The following is a 24,382-nucleotide window of genomic DNA, read 5'->3' on the forward strand; positions in this document are numbered from 1 at the left end:
TGTTGATTAGGCTGGCATATTTGGGTCATGTTGGAATTCATTAGAATTCTGAGTACCTAGTAGTCCTGTGCAGTGCTACTAAAATTCACTCAGATTATGATTTTATAAAAAATTCTTCTCAAAGTGAACGTGTGAATAGCATATGAATTATACTTGAAAATGGTTTTCATTGTATTTTCTCTCCTTGTGTAGCATTAGATAATAATGGTTAAAAAAACACTTTCTCCTTTGATACATGGGATCTAATAAGCACATATTGCTGTAAGAACTCATTAAATTACCTTGCCACTTCTGACAGGTGGTCCAGTGCTTGCTGGGAATGGAAAAGGAACATGAAGTAGAAGTCAATGACACTGACACATTGTGGGGAGAAACAGGTAATTATGGCGGCTCCACTGCTTGTAATCTGGGTCAGCTTTCTTGATGTTTTAACCCGCATTTTGGCCTAATTGTCTTAAGAATGACTTGTGATATGTGTTGTCCTATTTTTATTTTATTGCAAGGCATTTGAAGTTTAGAGTTTTTTAAACTTTGCAAATGAGTAGTAAAACTTTGCTAGCAGCATTTTTAAAATTTGAATCACTTTCGAATTAGACTAGGAGTCACTGTGCATTTGATGAATGTCAGATGGAAATACCTAAATAAGGTGGCACTTTGTGGTGTGGCAAGTCTTCACAGTTTCTAACCAACCAGATCTTCCTATGAGCCCTGCATAGGGAGCAGGGCAGGAACGTCTGCCCTGTTTTCAGATGAATAAAAGATGGCTCAGTTAGGAAGGCTGTGGTCTACACTGCCTTGTAGAATTGTTACTTGGAGCCTGACTAGAACTCAGGCCTCCTTAAAATAGCAAAGACAAGATACAAAGATTTAAGATTCAAATTCCATTTCCATTGATATGGGGGGGAGGGTCATGCTTAAAGTGTGGGGAGAGAGCTTCATTTAATGAAGATTTGAGTTGGTTACTTGTCAGGTTAACATGGATAATGCTGCTTTGAAAATTTCCTTTTGATTAAATTGATATTAAAATACAAGGATTCAAATTATGACTTGTTAAACTATTGTTTTTAAGTAGATATACCCAAGAGCTTTTAATATGCTTTTCCAGGCTATATTCTGTGTGTGTATGTGGTGTATATGATTTCCATTTCTCTTGGACAGATTTTATTTCCTATCAAGCCAAATGGTGGTGTGTTGAGTTTCTTAGCTAATTCAGCTTAATTAGAAGAAGCATCAGAGGTTTTCCTGGTGAGGCCCCAGCCATTTCTGTGGCTCTCCATTGTTCATTGTGATGTTGCCTGAGGGACCCCATTCAGAGAAAGTGCAAGATTCCAAGTGGAGTTGGATTATGCTTGGAGTGAAAGTGTATTGATTTAAATATTCCCATTAATTCTTCATGGAATCTCCCCCCACCATATTAAGTAGTACAGGCTGCTCTGTAATTTGGTGAAGAAAAGTTTCCACCAAATTCCACATTGTGCTGTGTCCAGTCTTGCATAAGAGCATGGCTTTGATGACAGCAAGACAGTTCCACTCTCTCCTCTCTCATTGCCTAGTTTAGGGGTCTTGGATGAGTTATACAAATCCTGTTTGCCATCTCTGTGAAATGAGTTAAATAGTACCTGCTTGCTAGGGTTGCCATGAAGGTTAAATGAGATAAAGCAATCTGCTCGAATATACCCACCAATGAGAATCCCCTGGGGCATTTACGAGGTCCGAGATGAGCTTGGGACTCTTATTTTTCTATCGAGCATCCCAAGTCATTTCAGGTGATTCCTGGCTGAAAGTGAAATAGAGAACCTCTGCAGAGAAAAGTCTACAGTGCCCGACCCGTAATGAACACATGATGCTGCTGCTGACCGTTCGTGCTAGGAGTGGGAACTTCACACAGTGTGAATCCTTAGCCTTTAAGAGACCCTGGATAGTGCAGATGTTTAACTCACTTGGCTGTTAACTGAGAGGTTAGAAGTTTGAGTCCATTGAGAGGCATGTTGGAAGAAAGGCCTGGAGATCTACTTCCAAAAAATCAGCCATTGAAAACCCTATGGAGCAAGGACTGTTTCACCCTGACACACATGGGGCCACCATGAGTTGGGTCAACTGGCTGGCAACTGAGTTAACCTTTAATTTTCAAGGTAATTTTGTTTTCTGGAAGAGAAAAATTCAGGGAAGGGCTGCATTTGAGGACTCAGTGTGAGCTCTCTTTCGTGTCACGATAACTAGTCCTGCACTTGGAATTCCTTCCTTGAGCATCTGCAAAGCGAACATGTGAGATAAACGACAGACTCCCCATTCACCACCACCGCCTATTGCCATGGAGTTGATTCTGACTCACAGTGACCCTATAGGACAGAGTAGAACTGCCGCATAGGGTTTCCAAGGCTGTAATCTTTATGGAAACAGACTGCCACGTCTTTCTCCCATGGAGCAGCTGATGGGATCAAACTGCTGACATTTCGGTTAGCAGCTGAGCGCTTTAACCACTGCACTACCAAAGCTCCTCCGACTTTCCATTAGTCTTAATTAAAAAATAAGTAGTGTTTCAGCCTGTCCCTTCCAAAGCCTCATGCTTAACCTTCAGACCACTTTCTTAGCCTGAGAAGCTGTTCACTCCCTTCTCAGCAGGCATTCTGGTGAATTTAGTCAGCCAAGTGTTCTTTGTATTTGCAGTGAAGAAGTCATTGATCTTGCAAAATTGAGTCATGCCATCCCTGGCATCATTTCTGTTACCAAGACCATATTTTCCAACTACTGATCCTTCTTTGTTTCCAACTTTCGCATTCCAGTCACCAGTAATTATCAGTGTATCCTGATTGCATGTTTGATCAATTTCAGGCTGCAGAAGTTGGTAAAAGTCTTCAATTTCTCCATCTTTGGCTTTAGCGGTTGGTGCATAAATTTGAATAATAGTCGTATTAACAGGTCTTTCTTGAAGGTGTATGGATATTATCCTATCACTGACAGCATTGTACTTCAGGATAAATACTGAAAAAAAAAATTTTTTTTTTAATAATTTTTATTGTGCTTTAAGTGAAAGTTTACAAATCAAGTCAGTCTGTCACATATAAGCTTATATATACCTTACTCCATACTCCCACTTACTCTTCCCCTAACGAGTCAGCCCGCTCCCTCCTTCCAGTCTCTCCTTTTGTGAGGATTTTGCCAGTTTCTAACCCTCTCTACCCTCTTATCTCCCCTCCAGACAGGAGATGCCAACACAGTCTCAAGTGTCCACCTGATACAAGTAGCTCACTCTTCATCAACATCTCTCTCCAACCCATTGTCCAGTCCCTTCCATGTCTGATGAGTTGTCTTTGGGAATGGTTCCTGCCCTGGGCCAACAGAAGGTTTGGGGACCATGACTGCCGGGATTCTTCTAGTCTCAGTCGGACCATTAAGTCTGGTCTTTTTCTGAGAATTTGGGGTCTGCATCCCACTGTTCTACTGCTCCCTCAGGGGTTCTCTGTTGTGCTCCCTGTCAGGGCAGTCATTGGTTGTGGCCGGGCACCATCTGGTTCTTCTGGTCTCAGGATGATGTAAGTCTCTAGTCCATGTGGCCCTTTCTGTCTCTTGGGCTCATAGTTATCGTGTGACCTTGGTGTTCTTCATTCTCCTTTGATCCAGGTGGGTTGAGACCAATTGATGCATCTTAAGTGGACGCCTGTTAGCATTTAAGACCCTGAAATATTCTTTTTGATGATGAATGCAATGCCATTCTTCTTCAAGTTGTCATTCCTGGCATGGTAGACCATATGATTGTCTGATTCAAAATGACCAATACCAGTCCATTTCAGCTCACTAATGCCTAGGATATGATCTTTATGCATTCCATTTCATTTTTGAAGATTTCCAATTTTCCAAGATTCATACTTTGTACATTCCAGGTTCTGATTATTAATGGGTGTTTGAAGTTGTTTCTTCTCATTTTGAGTTGTGTCATATCAGCAAATGAAGATCTTTGAAAGCTTGACTCCAACCACGTCATTAAAGTCGACTCTACTTTGAGAAGGCAGCTCTTCCCTAGTTATGTTTTGAGTGTCTTCCAACCTGAGGGGCTCTTCTTCTGGCACTATATCAGACAACATTCTGCTGCTATTCATAAGGTTTTCTCTGGCTAGCTTTTGTCAGAAGTAGACCACCGGGTCCTTCTGCCTAATCTGTCTTAGTCTGGAAGCTCAGCTGAAACCTCTCTGCCATGGGTGACCCTGCTGGTATTTGAATACCAGTGGCATAGCTTCCAGCATCACAGCAACACACAAGATTGAGGTTGTCAAGGATTTCATCTTCCGGAATCCTCAACCAGCACCCATGGAAGCAGCAATCAAGAAATCAAAAGATGCATTGCATTGGGCAAATTGGCTGCAAAAGACCTCTAAAGTGTTGAAAAGCAAAGATGTCACCTTGAGGGCTAAGGTGCACCTGACCCAAACCATGGTGTTTTCAATCGCCTTATCTGCATGCAAAAGCTGGACAATGAATAAGGAAGACTGAAGAAGAATTGACGCCTTTGAATTGTGGTGTTGACAAAGAATATTGAATATACCGTGAACTGCCAAAAGAACAAGCACATTTGTTTTGGAAGAAGCACAACCAGAATGCTCCTTAGAAACAAGAATGGCGAGACTACTTCTCACATACTTTGGTCATGTTATCAGGAGGGATCAGTCACTGGAGGAGGACATAATGCTTGGTAAAGTAGAAATCCAAAAAAGAACAAACCTGTTGCCGTTGAGTCGATTCTGACTCTTGGCGACCCTATAGGAGCCTAACTGATACTATAGAGTGGAACAGCCCCATAGAGTTTCCAGGGAGCACCTGGTGGATTCGAACTGCCAACCTTTTGGTTCGCAACCATAGCACTTACCAGGGATTCCTGGTAAAGTAGAGGGTCAGCGAAAAAAGGAAGTCCCTCAAGGAGATGGATTGACACAGTGGCTGCAGCAATAGGCTCAAGCATAGCAACAATTGTGAGGATGGCACAGGACTGGGCAGTGTTTTGTTGCATTGTGCATAGGGTTGCTGAGGGTCAGAACCAACTCGACGGCACCTAACAACAACAACAAGAGTTCTTTCAGAGACTTGTGTGTGTGTGTGTTTTATTTATTTATATTATTTTTATTGTGCTTTAAGTGACAGTTTACAAATCAAGTTAGTCTCTCACACAAAAACCCATATACACCTTGCTACACACTCCCAATTACTCTCCCCCTAATGAGACAACCCGCTCTCTCCCTCCACTCTCTCTTTTGCTAGCTTCTAATCCCCTCCACCCTCTCATCTCCCCTCCAGGCAGGAGATGCCAACATAGTCTCAAGTGTCCACCTGACCCAAGAAGCTCACTCCTCACCAGCATCCCTCTCCAACCCATTCTCCAGTCCAATCCATGTCTGAAGAGTTGGCTTTGGGAATGGTTCCTGTCCTGGGCCAACAGAAGGTCTGGGGGCCATGACCACCAGGGTCCTTCTAGTCTCAGTCAGACCATTAAGTCTGGTCTTTTTATGAGAATTTGGGGTCTGCATCCCACTGTTCTCCTGCTCCCTCAGGGGTTCTCTGTTGTGTTCACTGTCAGGGCAGTCATCGGTTGTAGCCAGGCACCATCTAGTTCTTCTGGTCTCAGGATGATGTAATCTCTGGTTCATGTGGCCCTTTCTGTCTCTTGGGCTTGTAATCACTTTGTGTCCTTGGTGTTCTTCATTCTCATTTGCTCCATATGGGTTGAGACCAATTGATGCATCTTAGTTGGCTGCTTGCTAGCATTTAAGACCCCAGATGCCACTCTTCAAAGTGGGATGCAGAACGTTTTGTTAATAGACTTTATTATGCCAATTGACTTAGATGTCCTCTGAAACCATGGTCCCCAGACCATGCCCCCTGCCACTGCTACGCTGGCCTTCAAAACATTCGGTTTATTCAGGAAACTTCTTTGCTTTCGGTTTAGTCCACTTGTGCTGACCTCCCCTGTATTGTGTGCTGTCTTTCCCTTCACCTAAAGTAGTTCCTATCTACTATCTAGTGAATGTCCCCCTTCCATCCTCCCTCCCTACCCCCTCTCGTAACCATGAAAGAATGTTTTCTCCTCAGTTTAAACTATTTCTCAAGTTCAGATAATAGTGGTCTTATACAATATTTGTCCTTTTGCAACTAATTTCACTCAGCATAATGCCTTCCAGATTCCTCCATGTTATGAAATGTTTCACAGATTCATCACTGTTATTTATTGATGTATAGTATTCCATTGTGTGAATATACCATAATTTATTTATCCATTCATCTGTTGTTGGGCACCTTGGTTGCTTCCATCTTTCTGCTATTGTAAACAGTGCTGCAATAAACATGGGTGTGCAGAGACTTTCTTTTTAAGCCAAGAAAAAGCCAGCTAAGCACTATCTCAGGCTTAGAGAGATGTGGCAGCTGTTTTTAACTGGGTGTCAGTAAAACCAGTCTTGCCTCCTATACATATTTTTTGATTTAGTAACTTTTTCTCCTGTGTTCCTTCCGAAATGACTTCCATTGTCTACTACCCCACACACTCCTACTTTCCTGGTCTGTGTTTGTCAAAGGAATACCTTGAAATCTGGGGGGAATGTTTTACTTGAGAGAGCATCTGGAAATGTGGGGGCTTTCCACATATGCATACTGTATTGTCCAGAATGTCAGGTCTGTGTTTGGGATTCAGCCATGTGGGGTCCACAGAGGGTCCTGATCAGTGAACCTGACCCTGAATGTGGGAATGGTCGGCCCACAAGGCAGACAGGCAGCCTGCTGAGACCCTCAGGCCATGATTGAATGAGTCACTCTACAGTCCTTGTTCTCATGAAGCGTCATCTTCAGGCAGCAAACCCTGGAGCTTCCCCAGCTTACTGGGCAGGGCAGTGTGCATTGTTTTTGATTGTTTTAGTATCAGTTGTTTTGCTTCCTGGTTTTGTTTGGTCCTCATTCCTGTGTGTGGTCAGTGGTGCTTTGTATGCAAAGCACTCCAGAATGAGCCTCGCCTGTCGTCTTCTCTGACTCTTGCCTGGGGTGTGGGAAGATGCCAGAGCAACTGGAAACTTTGTGTGGTTAACACAGTTCATTATTTCTTTTGAACCCTTGTATAACTTTATACTTGTCTATTCAGTATGGAGTTAGCCACAAACAGCCTGGCTTTAAAATACCAGCTGATGAGTTACCAGTCAGGGTCTCTGAGGCCTGTTTTTGTCTAAACTGCCTAAAGTGTGTGTGACCCAAGCCATGGTATTTTCAGTTGCATCATATGCATGTGAAAGCTAGACAATGAATAAGGAAGACTGAAGAATTGACAACTTTGAATTGTGGTGTTGGCGAAGAATTTTGAATATACTGTGGAGTGCCAAAAGAGTGGACAAAGCTGTCTTGGAAGAAGTACAACCAGGATGCTCCTTAGAAGCAAGGATGGTGAGACTGTGTCTTACATACTTTGGACGTATTATCAGGAAGGATAAGTCCCTGGAGAAGGACATCATGCTTGGTGAAGTACAGGGTCAGCAGAAAAGAGGAAAACCCTCAATGAGATGGATTGACATCGTGGCTGCAAAAGTGGGCTCAAGCATAACAACAATTGTGAGGATGGTGCAGGACCGGGCAGTGTTTTGCTCTGTGGTACATAGGATCGCTATGAGTAGGAACCGACTCGAGGGCACCTAACAACAACAACAGCCCGTCTTTGTTTTCTGAGCAGTGACCCCACTCTGTAGCACAGCTACCTGCCCGTCTACCTCTTTTCTCCCTCAAAGCCACGGACCGGAAGTGGGGCCACTAACAGCATGCACAAAGTACTTCTCCACTTTACTGCCAGGAAATGCCCTTGGAATATCTGTGTATCTACTCTGTACAATTCCAAAAGTGCGGTTTTCATGCCTGTTGCTGATTGGAAGTACCAGGTTGTCAGCGAGAGGTGGACGCTAGCAGCAGCCAGGGAGGAAGGAGAGCAGTAAGTAGCTCAGCAGGCTGAGGTCCCTCATCTCCCAGACCATCGATGCGGGGATGGTTGGTCCTGCTCCCTTGGTGCACTGGGCATCTTGCTGCTGATGAGTGGACTTATCAAAAGGGACAATGCCTCTCCTAGGTCTAAAGAGACAAGCAAGTATAGAATTGACTTTTAAGACAGTCATCTAAAATGGTTACATTGTTAGTTTAGGGGTTCTTTGCAGTAAACCCACAGCCTTTAGAAAACTTGTGGAGTAATTTGAACTCTACTGGTTTTATCGGTTATGGCGAGCAGAGGGCTTAATGTACGTTAGTTTCCCTTTTCACCAGCAGTTGGGGCCATTCGCTTTCCTTGTCTGCTTGATGTGGAGAGCCCAGCCCTTCAAACACCAGATGCATAGTTCCAGTCGCCTTTCTCCTCCTCCTGTTGTTCTTAGCTGCTGTCGACTTGGCTACCAATTCACGGTGACCCCATGCACAGTGGAGTGAAACACTGCCTAGACCTGCACCGTCTTTATGATTAGCTGCAGCTCAGACCTTTGTGATCCATAGGGTTTTCATTGGCTGATTTTCAGAAGTACATCACCAGGCCTGTTTTCCTAGTTCGTCTTTTTCTGGAAGCTCTGCTGACACCTGTTTAGTATCATACCAACACGTAAGCCTCCAGTGACAGACAGTGGCTGTGCGTGAGCTGCGTTGGCCAGAATGAAACCTGAATCTCCTGCATGGAAGGTGAGAATTCTGCCACCAAACCACCCATGCCTCATCTCCTACTTGCTGTTAAAGACTCAGATGGAGAATCAGTAGTAGTGTGGGCCTTTAGAAGAAGGCCCAGAGCAAATGAGGGCGGGCTTGTGGGTGTGTCTCAGCTTAACAGCACTCACTGCCCTCAAGGCTGACGAGGCCACTTTGTCCTGTGACCATTCTCAGACTTGGTCAGACTCTCAGCCCAAGGGTTTCTGGTCTGGGCAGCCTGAAACATGGCAAGAGCCCAGCAGATGTTTTGTTATCTCTCTGTCAGGCATTCCACAGCTATGACAGTAGTGCTGGCTCCCATGGATTCCTTACTAAACTGAGTTACTGTTTCCATGTCAGTGTTTGATGTGAATCAGCCCAAACCTAAATGATCCGAGATGCATAACTGGTGACTTCATGCTGTTGTGAATTGTTAGAGGAGCTGTGTTTCCAAACTCCAGGCGACTCTCAAGTCTGCGAGCCTACTATCGGTGCTTCTGGTCAGAACTTCTCACTATTCACAGGGGAAGAAAGGCCCATTTGTTACAGCACTTGCCATTTTACAGGCAAATATCCCTGTCTGGTAAGCATAGCCTTCCCTCCCTCTGATTTCTCTGGGTCACTATGCAGTTCCCTTCATAGCACTTGTTGTTGTTGTTGGGTGCTGTTGAGTCGATTGCAACTCAGAGTGACCCTGTGTGATAGTAGTACTGCCCCCATAGAGTTTTCTGGGCTATAATCTTTATGGAAGCAGACCGCCAGGTCTTTTTCCTTCAGAACCACTGCTGGGTGGGTTTGAACTGCCAACCGTTCATTTAGCAGCCCAGTGCTTAGCCATTGCACAACTAGGGCGTCTTTCACAGCACTTACTAGTTATATTGTTATTGCTTATTTAATAAGGGTCTATTTTCCCCAAATTGTAAGCTCTAAGAGGGCAGAAATATCCATGTCTCTGTGCTCACTTACGTGTACAGCAAGTCTCTAGCCTAGCACTGTCCAAAAGAACTTTCTGTGGTGAAGGAAATGTTCTCTGTCAGTGCTGCCCAATATGGTAGCTGTTAGCCACCTGGGGCTATTGAACACTTGAACTCAGTAGTGGGGAACTGAATTTTTAATATTTTATCTCTGGTGACACAGTGGCTAAAAGCTATGGCTGCTAATCAAAAGTTCAGTGGTTCAAGTCCACCAGCTGCTCCTTGGAAACCCTGTGGGGCAGTTCTACTCTATCCTATTAGGGTCCCTATGAGTCAGAATTGACTCGACGGCAACAGGTTTGGTTTTGGTTTTTAATTTAAGTATCCACATTATCCACACGTGACTAGTGAGCACCAGATTGGATGGTGCAGGTCTCGTCCAGTGCTTGTCACATAGTTGTTGACCTAGTGGACAAGTGGGTTTAATGAAAACATAGGCATATAATTTTAGGACAGGTGAAGTTTGTCATTTTGCAGAATAATTTGGTAGGAATATTTGTTTTTTGGAGTCCTTAGGTGGTGCAAACAATTAAGCGCTAGGCTGCTAATCGAAAGGTTGGTTGTTCAAATCCACCCAGTGGCACCTCAGAAGAAAGGCCTGGCGATCTGCTTCCAAGACATCACAGCCACAGAAAACTATATGGAGCAGTTCTCCTCTCCATACGTGGGATCACCATGAGTTGGAATCACCTCACGGCTACTGTTCTTTTTTTAATTATTATTATTTGTTGTTGGAGAGGGGTAGGAGCCCAGTCATGCATAAAGACCCGGTTTCCTAATCTGTATGGTAGCACAGATCATGTCCTTCTGTGGTCCAGAGTGGCTCAGACGCTCTTCATCTGAGCCATGGGACCAGCACCCTGGCTGAAAGCATGGTTGGGTGCTGGAATGTATTGCTGGAAACCTAGGTTGGAGTGATAAAAAACTGTGGGTAAGGCTGAGTTTCCAAGGAGCAGCTGGTGGATTTGAACAGTTGACCTTTTGGTTAACAGCCTGAGCTATTAACCACTCTGCCACCAGGGCTCCTGTTTATTGCCAGAGCTGTTAAAAACACTTTGCCTCTGTTTCTAAGAAGGGCTGAATTTTCTCCACCGTGAACCAAGTAGGTTATTTCATTGCGTAGCGCATCAGGTCCATTTTCGTAGTGTGTTGAAGCAGTTTAACTCAGCATGTGGGCCAATCACAGTTCTCTATTCTCTAATTCTGGGTAGAATTCTGGGTAGAACCTGATGGCTCTTGAACTTGAGTCACAGGCATAGCTGTGTCAGCTAGGGTGGGTGTGAGCCTTGGGGGAGAGGTTCTCTGACCTGTTCCTATGCTGAGCCAGGAAGCTAGGTGATAAGTTGTATTTCGTACTGGATGTTTTAAGTTTCTGTGAATTCCCTTGTTTCCATGGCACTGGTTTATTTTCCCACTCCGTGGCCCTTCCTGTCCTCCTGGGGGTGAGATGCTCAGCTCTGATTCGCAGGTCAACCCTGTTGGTGGACAGCTCAGCTTATTACATCCGAGGGCACCCCAGTGCACACACCCCAGGGAGCAGAAGGATATCTTATTTTTGTTTTAAAAATGACCCTTTATTCATTAGGATTTTTGGAGGGAGGAGGGGCTTTTATTTGGTAAGCATTTTAAGTCAATTTAAAAGTTGTTGGCTTGAGTTTGGCATTCACACATGTGTATACATCTCGGCAGGATTTCAGGCGAGAGACTGGAAGGAAAAGGGTTTGGCCATTGCTTGTTCGGGTAGAGAATGTGGGTTATGTTGAACAATAGATTGACTTTTCTAAGTGTATCCTATAGAGAAAAATGAAGTGGTTTTCTGTTGTCTGCCTAAGATATTAGAATTTTTGTAGGACCTGAGCATCTTTTCGGCACTGGTGTTGGAAAACCCTGCCGAGGCATTCTTCCCACTGCCAGTGTTTGGTTTAATAAGGTACGGTAAGATTGTGAACATGGAAAACCAAGTTTCTGTCAGTCTCAACAAAGGCAGAAGTTCTTGAGTTTCCTTGGAAAAAGCGTGAAAGAGAGGTAACCCAGGACCCTAGGGGATGTGGGGAGTGGGTGATCCAGGGCTCTGGAAGGGGAAAGAAGAGGTGGAGTAACGTAGGACACTGTGGTGGTGGTGGGGGTAACCCCAGGTTCTGGAAGGAGAGAGATGTCGGTACAGGCAGATGGGGGTAAGAACTGAGGTGTGTGGGGTTTTTCCACACCCTGTCCTCTCCTGCTCTAGCAGACTCCTGGAGTTTGCCCCTGAAATGGGTATGTTCTGCAGACCAACTCCTCTTTTCCAAAAGGGCAGCTGGGATCAGTAGACCTGTGTGTGTCTGCCCTACAAGGCAGGGCTGAGAAGCAAGGGCTGGACCCTGATGAAAACCCCCAGAAATGAATTGGTAGCCTGACTATTTTCTGGAAGTCCGTTCACCACTTTTATCATATTGTTCTTGCAGTACATGGAATTCATCTCTTTTTAATGAGTAGTTCCTTCCTGTTTGTAAGAAAAAACTTCTGTCTTCAACAGAAAAGCTTTATTCATCTTGTCTGTGTTTTGTAACTGAAAGTAACTTCACCTGCAAACACTGTTGCTTTTACCTTCAGCCCTACAAGGACTACAGGTTGCTAGTACACATCCTCACGGAAAAATTATAATTGTTTCTGTCAAGTTCTTATTCAGATGGCATTTGTATTTTTTTACTTTTTGAGACTAGATATGAAATTGTATAAAGTGGTTTTGTGAAAATGCCCACTTTTTACACTGATACCTGGTGTGGTATCCTGAACGAAATTATGTGCTCCCAGCCTTTAAGGACAGAATGAAGAGCAGAACATTGTACATGCTTTAAATAACTTGGTGTATGAGAGAATCTAGCAGAAATGTGAGCATTGTCAGCACACTGTAGAAGTGACAGCTGTTTAAAGCTGTGATCTTCTGTATGGAATATAATTTATGTTGTCCATGTTCTAGGAAATTGTTTTTAAATTGCATTTTTGTTATTTATAGCACACATCATTCCTCAAAGGATCTGAGGAGGCTTATTTGAAATAATATATGTAAGAATAGGACAAAAGGTAATGCAGGCACAGGACACAAGGAGCGGCAGAGAGAGTCATGTGATGGTGTCCTGAATGTTCACCAAGTTGAGCTTACCGTTTTGGTTTTCATCTTTGTGACCAGAGATGGAAGGGCACTGCAGTGATTTCAGATTATTCTTATTGTCTCTGGGTGAAAACTTAACAGTTCTTCAGGGAAAGAAGCAATTTCTGGTCCTTTAGTTCTAAAGTAATGTACATAAAATGTTATTTGATTAGTTGAATATTTTTAAAGACTTCCTAGAAACAGTGTTTTTATTTTTATTTTAGAAACAGTGTATGAGTTAAAAACTCAGTCTCCATCCAGACTCCCTGATCTCAAATCCCAGCCCTGCCTCCCTCCACCAGCTGTGTGGCCTTAGGCACAGTTGTTCAGTTTCTCTGGGCCTTACTTTCTTCTTCTGTAAAATAGGGATAATAGCGATACTGACTCATCAGTGTTAGTTGTGTATTAAATGAGTTTGTGGATATAAAGAACTTAGAGCTGTGCCTGGCACTTGGTAAACACCATCTAGGAAGCACTTTATAAGTGCCATTATGTATTATTAAAATATGTTAGGGTTGTCTGTTTTGTTTGAGAGCATGGCTCCAGGTTCACTGGGCTGCCAGGGGTCAATTCCTGGCTCCAACACTGATTTGTTTTGTGATTTGGGGCAAATGATTTAACCTCTCTGTGCCTCAATTCCTTCATCTTAATAAAGTAGACATAATACATTATACCTCATTCAAAGGATTCTTGTGAAGATTAAATGAGAATTTGCCCACAGTATTTTATACAGTGCTCAGCAGGGTAGTACACAGTAGATTTTATATGCTGTCAGTGTTGTGATGATAATTTGATTGTTAATATTAGTTATTATTGTAATACATTATGAAATTTGTTATACATTTGAACTTGACAAGAGTATTTAAATGAATACGTAAGTGACAGAGTCTCACAGTCACTTCGCCATTACTTTGTGAAGATGACACCATAGATGAAGGGTAGAAAAGAATTTGGGTAACAAAGCAAAGCCCTGTTTAGTGGCAGTCACCCATTTTAGTTTTCAAAGACTGCCTTGGCGGTTTGAGCTTCATGTTCCATCTTTAATCCGTGCACAGAGATGGTGTGTTTCCATAGTAAAATTCTTGTTCCCAGATTTGGTTTCTTCCTCGTTTCAACTTCTCACTGGTACCTGGTTGGGAAATGGGTGATGGGGGAGGGGAGCACAATTTCACCTGATACCTGATTGTTGCCCGTTGCCCTTTAGCACCGGTTCCCTTTCTCTGACCCCTGGCGGCCGCCCTGGCCCTGGGCCTGAGAGCCTGAGCTGCGCCAGGCCTTCTCGGGGAGTTGTGCCAAATGGAGAATAATAAGGAATGGTCAGTGGGTGTTACCAACAAAGGCTTGTTGAATTCAGAAAGTATCTGGGCAGTCTTGCTGCTCATTCATAAGGTCATTGAGCGGGTGGGGTTCAGAGAGCCTGGGGAGCAGTGGAACTGGCAGTGGACCTCAGGGCCGGTGGGCATTCATCTCCCAATGCAGTTCCATTTTTGGCAAGAGCAATCTTTATTATGTTTCTTTTTATCATTTAAATTTGTGGAGATGAAGAATTTATGGCTGTTCGTATGTTACTTTTACGGAAACCCTTGCCTCCCTTAATGACGGAAGGAAATGCCTAACTAACAAAGCAAAATTATGAGATTTGGCCTTCATAATTCTTAGTCCTATTCCTAGAAGGTGGGGGGAGTGGTGTTGCTTTGTCTTTTGGGGGAGTTGGGGCTGGGGCGGGGGAAGCACTCCTTTGACTCGTTTGGAGGACTTTGGGGCCAGCCTCTTTGGCCCTCAGCATGACAGCCCAGCCCGAATGGCAGCAAAGCAAAGCACAGCCCGTGCCCAGCTGCTCAACATAACTTCATAAAAGGGGAATTGGTAGAAACTAAAGAGTTGTATGGTAGGGGATTGCCTGTTATTCTGAGAATTTTTTAAAAAATCATAAAATCCCTAATTATACTTTTCATTATTTAGGTAAAATAGCTTGACTAATTTCCAGTATTTCATGTATGCTCTTTACTTTTGTTCTTTCCTTTACTATTGAGTGGGCTGAGTCCAGCAAGCCTCCCACTGAGGTTCAGACATCACTGCCTTTGTCACACCTAATGGTTTCCATCTTTGTCACAATTAGTTTACATTTTTGAGAACTGTGCTGCTTACTACTAATAATGGCACTTTCGTTTTCCATTTTCCACTCACTTTTTAAAAAGATGGAAAAGTCCAATAAAATGGGAAATAAATCGCACAAATATCCCAACTATACATGCAAAGCCAAGCCACTCTGCTCATACTAAACTCCTCGCCAGAAGGAAGTACCATTCTGCACGCACAAACCATATTGCTTATGTGCCCAGTTCAATTTGGGTCATCAGTGTGTAGTGTGTGAAACAGCAGTGGTATGGAAGGAGGGCATTGCTCATGCTCTGTGCACTCACCTATCACCTTGTTCTCGAAGTTTCCAAATTGGGTACAGAAGCAAGTGACGATGGGATTGTTGTTGTTGTTAGTTGCCGTTTACTTGACTTGATTCATGGTGACCTTACGTGTAACAGAACGAAACATTGAATGGTCCTGCACCATCTTTATGATTATTGGTATGTTTGAGCCCATTGTGTGACACTCATAACAGTCCATCACATTGAGGGTTTCCCTCACTTACCAAACAGGATGTCCTTTTCAAGCAATTGATCTTTCCTCATGACATGTCCAAGTAGCAACCGGTTATTATAACCCTTTAAGCTGTGCCATCCTGCACACCCACCTGATCCTGGGCTGCACATCCCAGTGTCACTGAGTGATGGACCTGCTAGTAAATTTTGTGAACTATCCTGTTTATGAAATGACTGTGCTTCTGACCAGTAGACAGTTGAGTTTTTGTAAGTTAGAAGCTTTGCCCAGAGAATTTCTAACGGGCAAAAGATTCCTTAATGACCCATTTTATAATACAAAGAATTACCTCATTAATATGTTTTCAGTAAGTTTCAGATTATATCAATCAGGTTTTTCTTAGACATTTGCAATTACAAATCTATTCATGACCTTAAGACAGAGGACAGCCTTGCTGAAGTGAAATTATTCAGGATTGTTGGTAAATGATATGTGCTTTCATGGGAAATGAATAACAGCAATACCTTCTCATTAAGGGTTTTGCAAATAAAAGAAATTGTGTGCAATTTAAGTTGTAAAAATGTTATGTTATTCATATTCATTTTAGAGTTTCCATTTCCCACCAGGTCTTTATTCCCCTTCACCTTTCTATTTCATTGGCCAGGAAACAAAGCATTGCCTGACTTCTAGGGGTTATCCTTAACCTGGCCTCCACCTCTCTTCTTTTCTGGTCAGAGAGAGTTGACCCTTGTTAGAAGTTGTCGGTCAGCTCAGAGGTTGTCCTTTTCAGCAGAATAGTTGGAATTCCTGAGTACAGCACTACCATGATTTTGTTTGCTTAAGCATGTCTGTCATTGACTGTTCTTCAGTTCTGCTTGCTTCCGAATATGGTATCCTTAAGTCTTTGTGGCTGCTGAAACTCAAGATACACCCTAGCCTCCAGAATTTGGAGTGATGGGGCCAAAAAAGTCAATCTGAGTAGAAAAAGGAAAACACAATTCCTCTTCAGTTTGTCAGCACTATTTGCAAAACAAGAACCTCATTGACAACTTGCATGCAGATTGTGATCTTTTTTAAGCTTGAGCAAAGTCTGAGTGAGACTCTTAGTCTTAGGTGCTCATAGGTGCTTAATCACCTCGAAAGGGAGTTAATCCTAAATACAGCAAAAACCAGGCTGCAAAGGAAAAGGAGGAAAATGGGATCCAACTATGTCGCCAAGCCTGGGGCGGCGCTGGCGTCTGTGTGTCAGCTGCTCTAACTTCTGGCGTCTCTGTCGCCTCCATAAAACATAGCCCCTATTTTTAGTGCTGGGCTATCATTTCTGATGTGCTGCTGTTGCAAAAATTCAGTAGCAGCTGCAACAGAAATCCTGGTTTGAAGTCCCTGTTCATAATACCAGTGAAACTTGTTTACCAAATAGAAGAAAATGTTATGTTGGGTGGTCACTTCAGACCTCATCAGACGGTGGGGCCCGTGTGTTGGTCCCTTTCCATGGTGTCTTGCAGATCCGCTGACCATGTCTCTGCCTGGAGCATGTGTGCACGCACAAGTGTGTATGTGTGCGCATTGTGTGTGTGTACATGCACATGTGTTTTTGTTTGCTGTTATTATTGGCTACACCAGAGAAGAGGAAGAGGAAGGGGAGGAGTTCCCTAACTGGAGGAAAACTGCAAAGAAGGTGCAGGTCCTGGTATGGCTCGGTGTTCAGATCTTCTGTCTCATGAACTACTCAGAGGAGTCATATTCAGAACAATTCAGATAATGTATGTAAAACTCGGTGAGCCCCAAGTTATAAGGAATCATGAATGAACAAACTGTGATGGGACCATGACTCACTCATTTAGACAGTCATAGTAGTGAACGGATCCACCTTTGTTAGTGGTTTTCATTTTGGATATGGGTCCCCAGCATCCTCAGTGCATCAGTACTGTATAGAAAACGGATACATAGGCAGTCTCTGGGTTAAGATTGTTCAGCTTATGTACAACTCATACTTAAGAACAGACTGCTATAAAGCTAATTATATTAAAAATTTGAGCTAAATACAGTGGTTGATAATAACAAATGTATATACCACTTTCTGACACTCATGAAAATGTTGGCGATTTGGAAGTGTTTCTTAAGTATTTTGTATGCTTAGAAAGGTGAAATATATACTCTATACTAAGACAAACATTTGACTAACTGGTGCTAAATAAGAAGTATATGTACCTGTTCTGACTTAACCTGCAGATAACCTAGGGATTGCCTGCAGACATCTTTCTGTTAATGTAAATTTATTTTTTGTGTTTGATTAACACAAATATGAATGGCACCTGCAGTATAGATCAGCTATAACGTCTCCTTCACTTCTATTTTGTGTTTTGGTTGCATTGTCTTCAGAAAATCCACGTTCATCCAGGCTAGTAAAGCAGATGGCAACTGTTGTTAAAAATGGCTCTTCTTGTAGTCGTGGGAAATTCTTTGAATAGACAGATGACATGATGAGCTTTATTTTGAGGACTGCCCAGTGACAAGTTACCCTGGCCACTGATGATAATGTATTGGTAGGGCTCAGTATTAAAATTTAGTAACAACAAATGTGGTGGAGTAGTATTGTGCTTATTACATATTTTTAATAGTTAAAGTATATCTAAAGAACAAAGTTAGAATTAAAAACTTCCTGAACTTTACACTCTTTATAAATCTGATCTGTTACGACCAGGGCTTTGAACCGATTCATTCTGGTTTGAACCCCTGCTGAGAATTTGCATTTCTAACAAGTTCCTAGGCTATGCTAATGCTGCTTCATGGGGACTAATTCTGGAAACCACTAGTAGAACAGTGGTTTTCAAAATTTATTATACATAGCACTCACCCAGGGATCTTGTTAAAATTAGATTCTGATTGTGTATATCTGGGGTGGAAATGCAGGTTCTCAGCAGGGGTTCAAACTGTTTCAAAGCCCTGGTTACGACCTCTTAGCTTTACAAACGAGGACATTGAAGCCCAGTGTCACGGATTGAATTGTGTACCCCCAAAACATGTGTCCACTTGGCTAGGCCATGATTCCCAATATTCCCTGTTGTCCTCCACTTTGTGATCTGATGTAATTATCCTTTGTGTTTTAAATCCTAACCTCTATGATGTTAATGAGGCAGGATGAGAGGCAGTTATGTTAAATGAGGCAGGACACAATCTACAAGTTGCATCCTGATATGTGAAAGAGAGAATTGAACATAGAGGAGGGGGACCCCCTACCATCAAGAATATGAAGAGCCGAGAGCGGAGTGCATCGTTTGGACCCAGAGTCCCTGCACTGAGAAACTCCTAGACCCAGGGGAAGATTGATGACAAGGACCTTCCCCCAGAACCAACAGAGAGAGAAAGCCTTTCCCTGGAACTGGTTCCCTGAATTTGAACTTCTCGCCTCCTAGAATGTAAGAGAATAAATTTCTGTTAGTTAAAGCCTCCCACCTATGGTATTTCTGTTACAGCAGCACTAGATAACTAAAACACCCAGAGACCTTATGGATTTGCCAAGGCAAGTGAGAGTAAAGCCATATTTTGAGGTTTCTTTTCCAGTCTTAGGTTCTCGTGTCTGAGAACCGTGGTGTACAGGCTCTCACCACCTTGTGCTAGATGCCTTTACCGAACAAACACCTCCGTTGTCAGCAAATTGACTGCTCATGGGGACTGTGGCTGGGTATACCAACTACCTCCTCAGAAACCTAGGAGGGACCATGTCACATTGCATGCAAGGTAACGTTCTACCATACAGGGAAAGGAGAGAGAAATAGTGAACATATTTTAAAAGGCTTTTGAAGATAACATATGATTTGCCGTGCCTCATGGAAAAATATAGTTGCTGTGGATGTTGGAAAATGTTGGAAACTAGCAGATGCCCACTGCCTCTGGTGCCCACAGTGAGGCCTGGGGGAGCTGGGAGTCAGAGTTCTTGATCTGTGACCTCCTCTGATCCTCCTTGAACTCCCAAGGTTGTCAGCTGTACAAGTAAGTCGAGAGACTTGAAGCGATGGGTCAAGACAGAGCCTCTTCAAACATACTTTTCCAGGGAAATGTATCATGAATTGAATTGTGTCTCCCAAAAATATGTGCCAACTTTGCCAGACTTTGGTTTTCCAGTATTATGTGGTTGTCCTCCATTTTGCGATTTCCCGTAATTTTCCTGTATGTTGTAAATCCTAATCTCTGCCTGTCATTAATGAGGCAGGATTAGGTTATGTTAAAGAGGATTAGGGTGGGGTGCTACACCCTTATTCGAGTCATAGCCCTGATGGAATGTAAGGGGGGTTTCCCTGGGGTGTGGCCTGCATCACCTTTTATCTTACAAGAGATAAAAGGAGAGAGAAGTGAGCAGAGAGCTAGGGACCTCATACCACGGAGAGGCACCAGGAGCAGAGCGCTTCCTTTAGATCTGGGACTCCTGTGCTGAGAAGCTCCTACACCAGAAGATTGATGACAAGGACCTTACCCCAGAATCGACAGAGAAAAATTTTTCCCTGGGAGCTGGCACCCCAAATTCAGACTTCTAGCCTCCTAAACTGTGAGAGAATAAACTTCTGTTTGTTAAAGCTGTCCACTTGTGGTATGTCTATTATAGCAGTACTAGATGACTTAAGACATGTGGTGTCCTACTTCCTAAAAAGATGCAGCCCATCATCCGGGTGGCGAGTGAGTCAGCAGCCACAGAACAGTTGGAATTGGCCAGGCTGAAGCACTACTCCTGATTTTTCTGGGCTGTCGTGTAAACCCTTACCAGGCTCTGAGAAAGGACAAGTAGCAAAGTGAGTGTATTCCTGCCATTTTCCTGGCCTGAGCTGTGCATTCTTAGGTCTCCAATGGTAGGACTGACTGGACTACCCACTTGCTCTCTCTCCCATGAGTCCCACCTTCTCCCTCACATTCCCAGCTGAGAAGACCCTTAACCCTTGGGTGAGAAGCAGAGCTCAAGTGATCCGTAGGGCAGAGGTGGTGCCTCTCCATGACACGTGAAAAGGTGAAGTCACCAGCCGTACTGCACTGTGTCGCTCAGGATGGTCCGTGGAGACTTTGTTCCTTGGAGGAACCGCTGTTTGTCACAGGGAGATAAGGCCCAGATGTCAGGTGTACACCTATGTGTTTGTCTGATTCCTGGGGGTTAAACCATGGCCACGTTGATTGAAAGTTGGAATTGTTGCAGCTGTCTGTCCTGGTAGGGGCTTGGGGGGGTGGGGTGGGGGGAAGACAGACATACCAGACATTCACATGGAAACATACACTCCTGAGCGCTCTGCTCCCTTGATCTCAGCTGCCAAGTCTCATGGGTGCACCCGAGTCCCCAGGAGACAGCTGGAGGGCAGGCCAGCTGTGCGAAGCCCCACCCTCTCTAGCAGGAGGCCCCTGGATGGCTGCCTCAGTGTTCTGTGTTTGAACTATGTATGAATGAGGTCACACCGTACATACTAATTTGTTGTTGTTTTTTCTTTGAATTGGTTTTAAGTTTGTGAGACTGGCCCATTTTGTTGCTTTTAGCTGCGTAGCTTTTGTATTCCTTGCTGTATAGAATCCTGTTGTTTGACTATACCACGATTTTGTTGCATTCTGTTATTGATAGGTATGAGTTGCTTCCAGTTTTAGACCACTGTGAACAGTGCTGCTGTGAGCATTATCGTACATGTCTCTTGGTACATTTGAGCAAGAGTTGCTCTAGGGCACATGCCTACATGTGGCATTGCTGGGTTATAGGACGTGTGTCTTCAGCTTTACTAAATAGTGCCAGACTGTTTTCCAGAGTAAATGACCCAGTTTTCTCTCCCACCAGCAGGGCATAAGCTTCCTACCATCCTACATCAATTTCTCAATTACTTGGGTTACTAATGAGGTTGGACACTTTTTGTATGTTTGCTGGCATTTGGATTTCATCTTTTGTGAAGGGCCTATTCCTGGGACCATTTTTTGTACTGTGGTCTCTGTCTTTCTTACTGATTTATAGGAACACTTGATCTATCCTGAATGCTGGAAGTCTATAGGGGCTGTATTTAAAAACAGTTGTTCCAGGAAGGGACCAGGAATAGAAGCAAAGCATCATACTTGACTCCTCTCCTTCCTTCTGTTCCGGTACTGTATATACTCTGGCCTGAGGAGTCACTCTCCCACGCATCTCACCCCTATCCTGTCTTCTTTTCCCACTGAAGAGCTTGTCGTCCTGGCTTTGGGATTGCCCTTGCAACCTATTACAGGCAGACCCTGGGTTATGAATGTCCAGCTTACGTATAACCTGTAGTTACAAACTAACCCCCTTAAAGCCTATTGTATTAAAAATTCAAGGTACATACAGTGGCTTGTGACAACAAACGGGTGCTATTTTGCGACGTGCGTGAAAACATTATTATTACTGTATTATGTTAAAGATGTTTCTGGAAGTGTTTCTTTAGTGTTTTTCACGCATAGAAAGGTACACTGTATGCTATATACTAACACAAACAATCGACTGATGTTAGGAACCGTACCTAACTGTTCCAAGCTACGTACAAATTCAACTTAAAGACAGATTTAGGAACAGAACTCATTCATAGTCCAGGGACTGTCTGTACTCACCTTCCCTCTGGACAGCGATTCACACAAGATAACAGATACCACTTTGGTAACTAAGCCCCTCTTTTTACCTGCCCACTCCGCCCTTCTCCCATTAAGAACTGCTAACTCGGAGTGAGAAAGCATAGTTACTGAAGTGAGGGTGTCGTGAGAACCCTGGCTCTGTATTTCTTTCCCTTTCTGTTTTATCTTTATCTAACCTCATATCACTACCACTGCCACCCAGGCGGCTCACTGCCTGTGGGGTCACATCCAGGCTCTTCACCTGAACATTCAAGGCTGTCTTTTCCTTTTCTGGTGTACTTGATCTAGAATCTGGATTCCATTAAAGAGGTTCTGAGCTCCATAAAGACAGGGCTGATGTGTTATGCTCTTAACTGCCTAAGTAACGATGTTAGTTGTTGAATGAAATTAATGACTTGAGGGTAAGAGATCAGACTAGACAATAATATTAATTTCCTTGTTTTTGTTTTACTATATTCTGGTTATTTTTTTTTGAGGGGGGAGAAACAAAATTTAGTGGCTCATGAATTTGTGATTTGGACAGGGCTTGGTGGGGATGCCTCACCTCTACTCACACAGCTTGAGCTAGTGCAGCCTGAATGAGGTTAGAGGACCCACTTCCAGAATGGCTTACACACATGGTTGGAAAGTTTGTACTGGTTGTCAGCTGGGAGCTCACCTGGGTTGTCAACCCCACCATGGGTAGGACTTGGTTCTTTCTCCTGTGAGTCTCTCTGCAGGGCTGCTTGGGCTTTCTTACAACATGCCTTCTGAGTTCCAAGCGTGAGTGTTCCAAGAAAGTGAAAGTTGCCTATCTCTAGGACCTGGGCTCAGGAACTGGATGGAACAGCATCATGTCTGTTGTGTTCAAAGCTGTCACAGAGCCCCATCCCTCCCAGGCTTAAGAGGGGGGGATACGTAGACCTCTACCTCTCAACAGGAAGAACATCAAAGAATTTGTGGTCATCGTCAATCCACCACATACTAACGGTGACTCCTTCCTCTCCCCTGGCTTTCCTTTAGCTCTCACTGCTGCTGCAGGAAGAGGGAAGCTGGAGGTCTGTGAGCTGCTGCTGGAGCATGGAGCTGTTGTGTCACGGACTAACAGGCGAGGGGTCCCACCTTTGTTTTGTGCAGCACGGCAGGGACATTGGCAGGTACTGTGTGGGCTTTGAATGCTTCAGAAACAATGAGGGATAAACGTCACTACTGCCTGTCTCCCCTGAGATCACGTGGCCAGATCCCAGATCCCCTTAGCCCCGTCTGTCGTCTTTCATATCTTGGCTTCTGCTTTATCATCAGTCCTACTGGATAAAGGCAAACATTTGCAGGAGAGTGTACAGTCAGCATACAGGCTGAGAAACAAGACTGGTGATCAGGCCATAGACACACAGCTGCTTCCTTTTAACTGGGGAGGGCCCTAAGATACTGGGGAGGGGAAGTGAGTGGGCGGACCCATCTTGATAATAGATTTGCTGTTACATGGTGGTGGTTATCTTGTAATCCATTCATCCAGCATACTTGGAAGAAGAGCAGTTCTGTTATACTGTTTGGAATTGGAAACATTTTCCCTCTGACTTAGTGCTGCGATTCTGGCTGATACTCTTTTGCTGTGAATGACACATTGCCTTTAATTCAAGGGAGCAGGGGATTGGTCATTAGAAAGCAGCAGTTCATTTATTCATTCATTCTTTCATTTTGTAAACAATGACTGTGTACCTACCCCACCCTAATGGTATCCACTATAGGAAGAGTTTTCTAGACCGAAGTTCACATAATGGCATTGCGTTTCTCCATTGATGGGAGATACAAGGGCCTCCCCAACCAAGATTTTGGCTTTTCTCCCGAAATTTTCCTTTCTGTTTCCAAGAGCTTGGTTCCAGAGAGGGGTTTGCCCCATACGTTCCTGGTCACCCTCATGGCTTCTACCTTGATACCCTACTAATCTCTCTCCTGGTCTCAGCGTTTCCCTAGTCACGGGGAAGTTGCGAAAGCACTTGTTAGTGCATAGAGAACAAAAAAGCAATGGGAATATGCCCCCTTCTGTTTTTGCGGGCAATTGAACACGTATTGTGGCAGAGAAAGACTTTGGACTGTGCCCCTGGGGTGGTGGTTTATGAGATGTCTCTCTGTTATGTTTGTTTTTGTTTTTCTCCCCTAACTTTAGCACTATGCTCTGTTTAAAGGCATTTTCCTGAGGCTGAGAATCTCCTTTAGGAAACTTTGCTAAAAAATTGCCCTCTGTAAAGCTCAGGCCATCCACTGAGCCCTGAATCTTATAAAAGCAGATTGCTTAGGGGTAGAGTGCCCTTATCCCACATTTACTTAGCTCCAGCCTGGGACCCAAATGACCCTTGCTCACTGCGCCCCCCCCCCCACCCCAGTTATGCTTCTCATATCCCCCAGTGGGCTGTGCTGTCATTAACTT

At 43.8% G+C, this 24,382-nt stretch overlaps 1 protein-coding gene across 7 annotated transcripts in view; it reads left to right on the plus strand.

Annotated features, from left to right (window-relative positions):
• The window catches only part of TANC1 (tetratricopeptide repeat, ankyrin repeat and coiled-coil containing 1), a 307,158-nt gene that overhangs the window by 269,288 nt on the left and 13,488 nt on the right, over positions 1 to 24,382 (plus strand). For all 7 annotated transcript variants that reach the window (XM_049888783.1, XM_049888782.1, XM_049888776.1 and 4 more), the window contains 2 exons: positions 299 to 377; positions 22,978 to 23,111. In XM_049888783.1, coding sequence (XP_049744740.1) covers positions 299 to 377; positions 22,978 to 23,111 — 213 coding nt within the window. The remainder of the gene's footprint in view (positions 1 to 298; positions 378 to 22,977; positions 23,112 to 24,382) is intronic.

The sequence above is a fragment of the Elephas maximus genome, chromosome 6 (assembly GCF_024166365.1).
Source record: "Elephas maximus indicus isolate mEleMax1 chromosome 6, mEleMax1 primary haplotype, whole genome shotgun sequence".
Classification (NCBI taxonomy): domain Eukaryota; kingdom Metazoa; phylum Chordata; class Mammalia; order Proboscidea; family Elephantidae; genus Elephas; species Elephas maximus.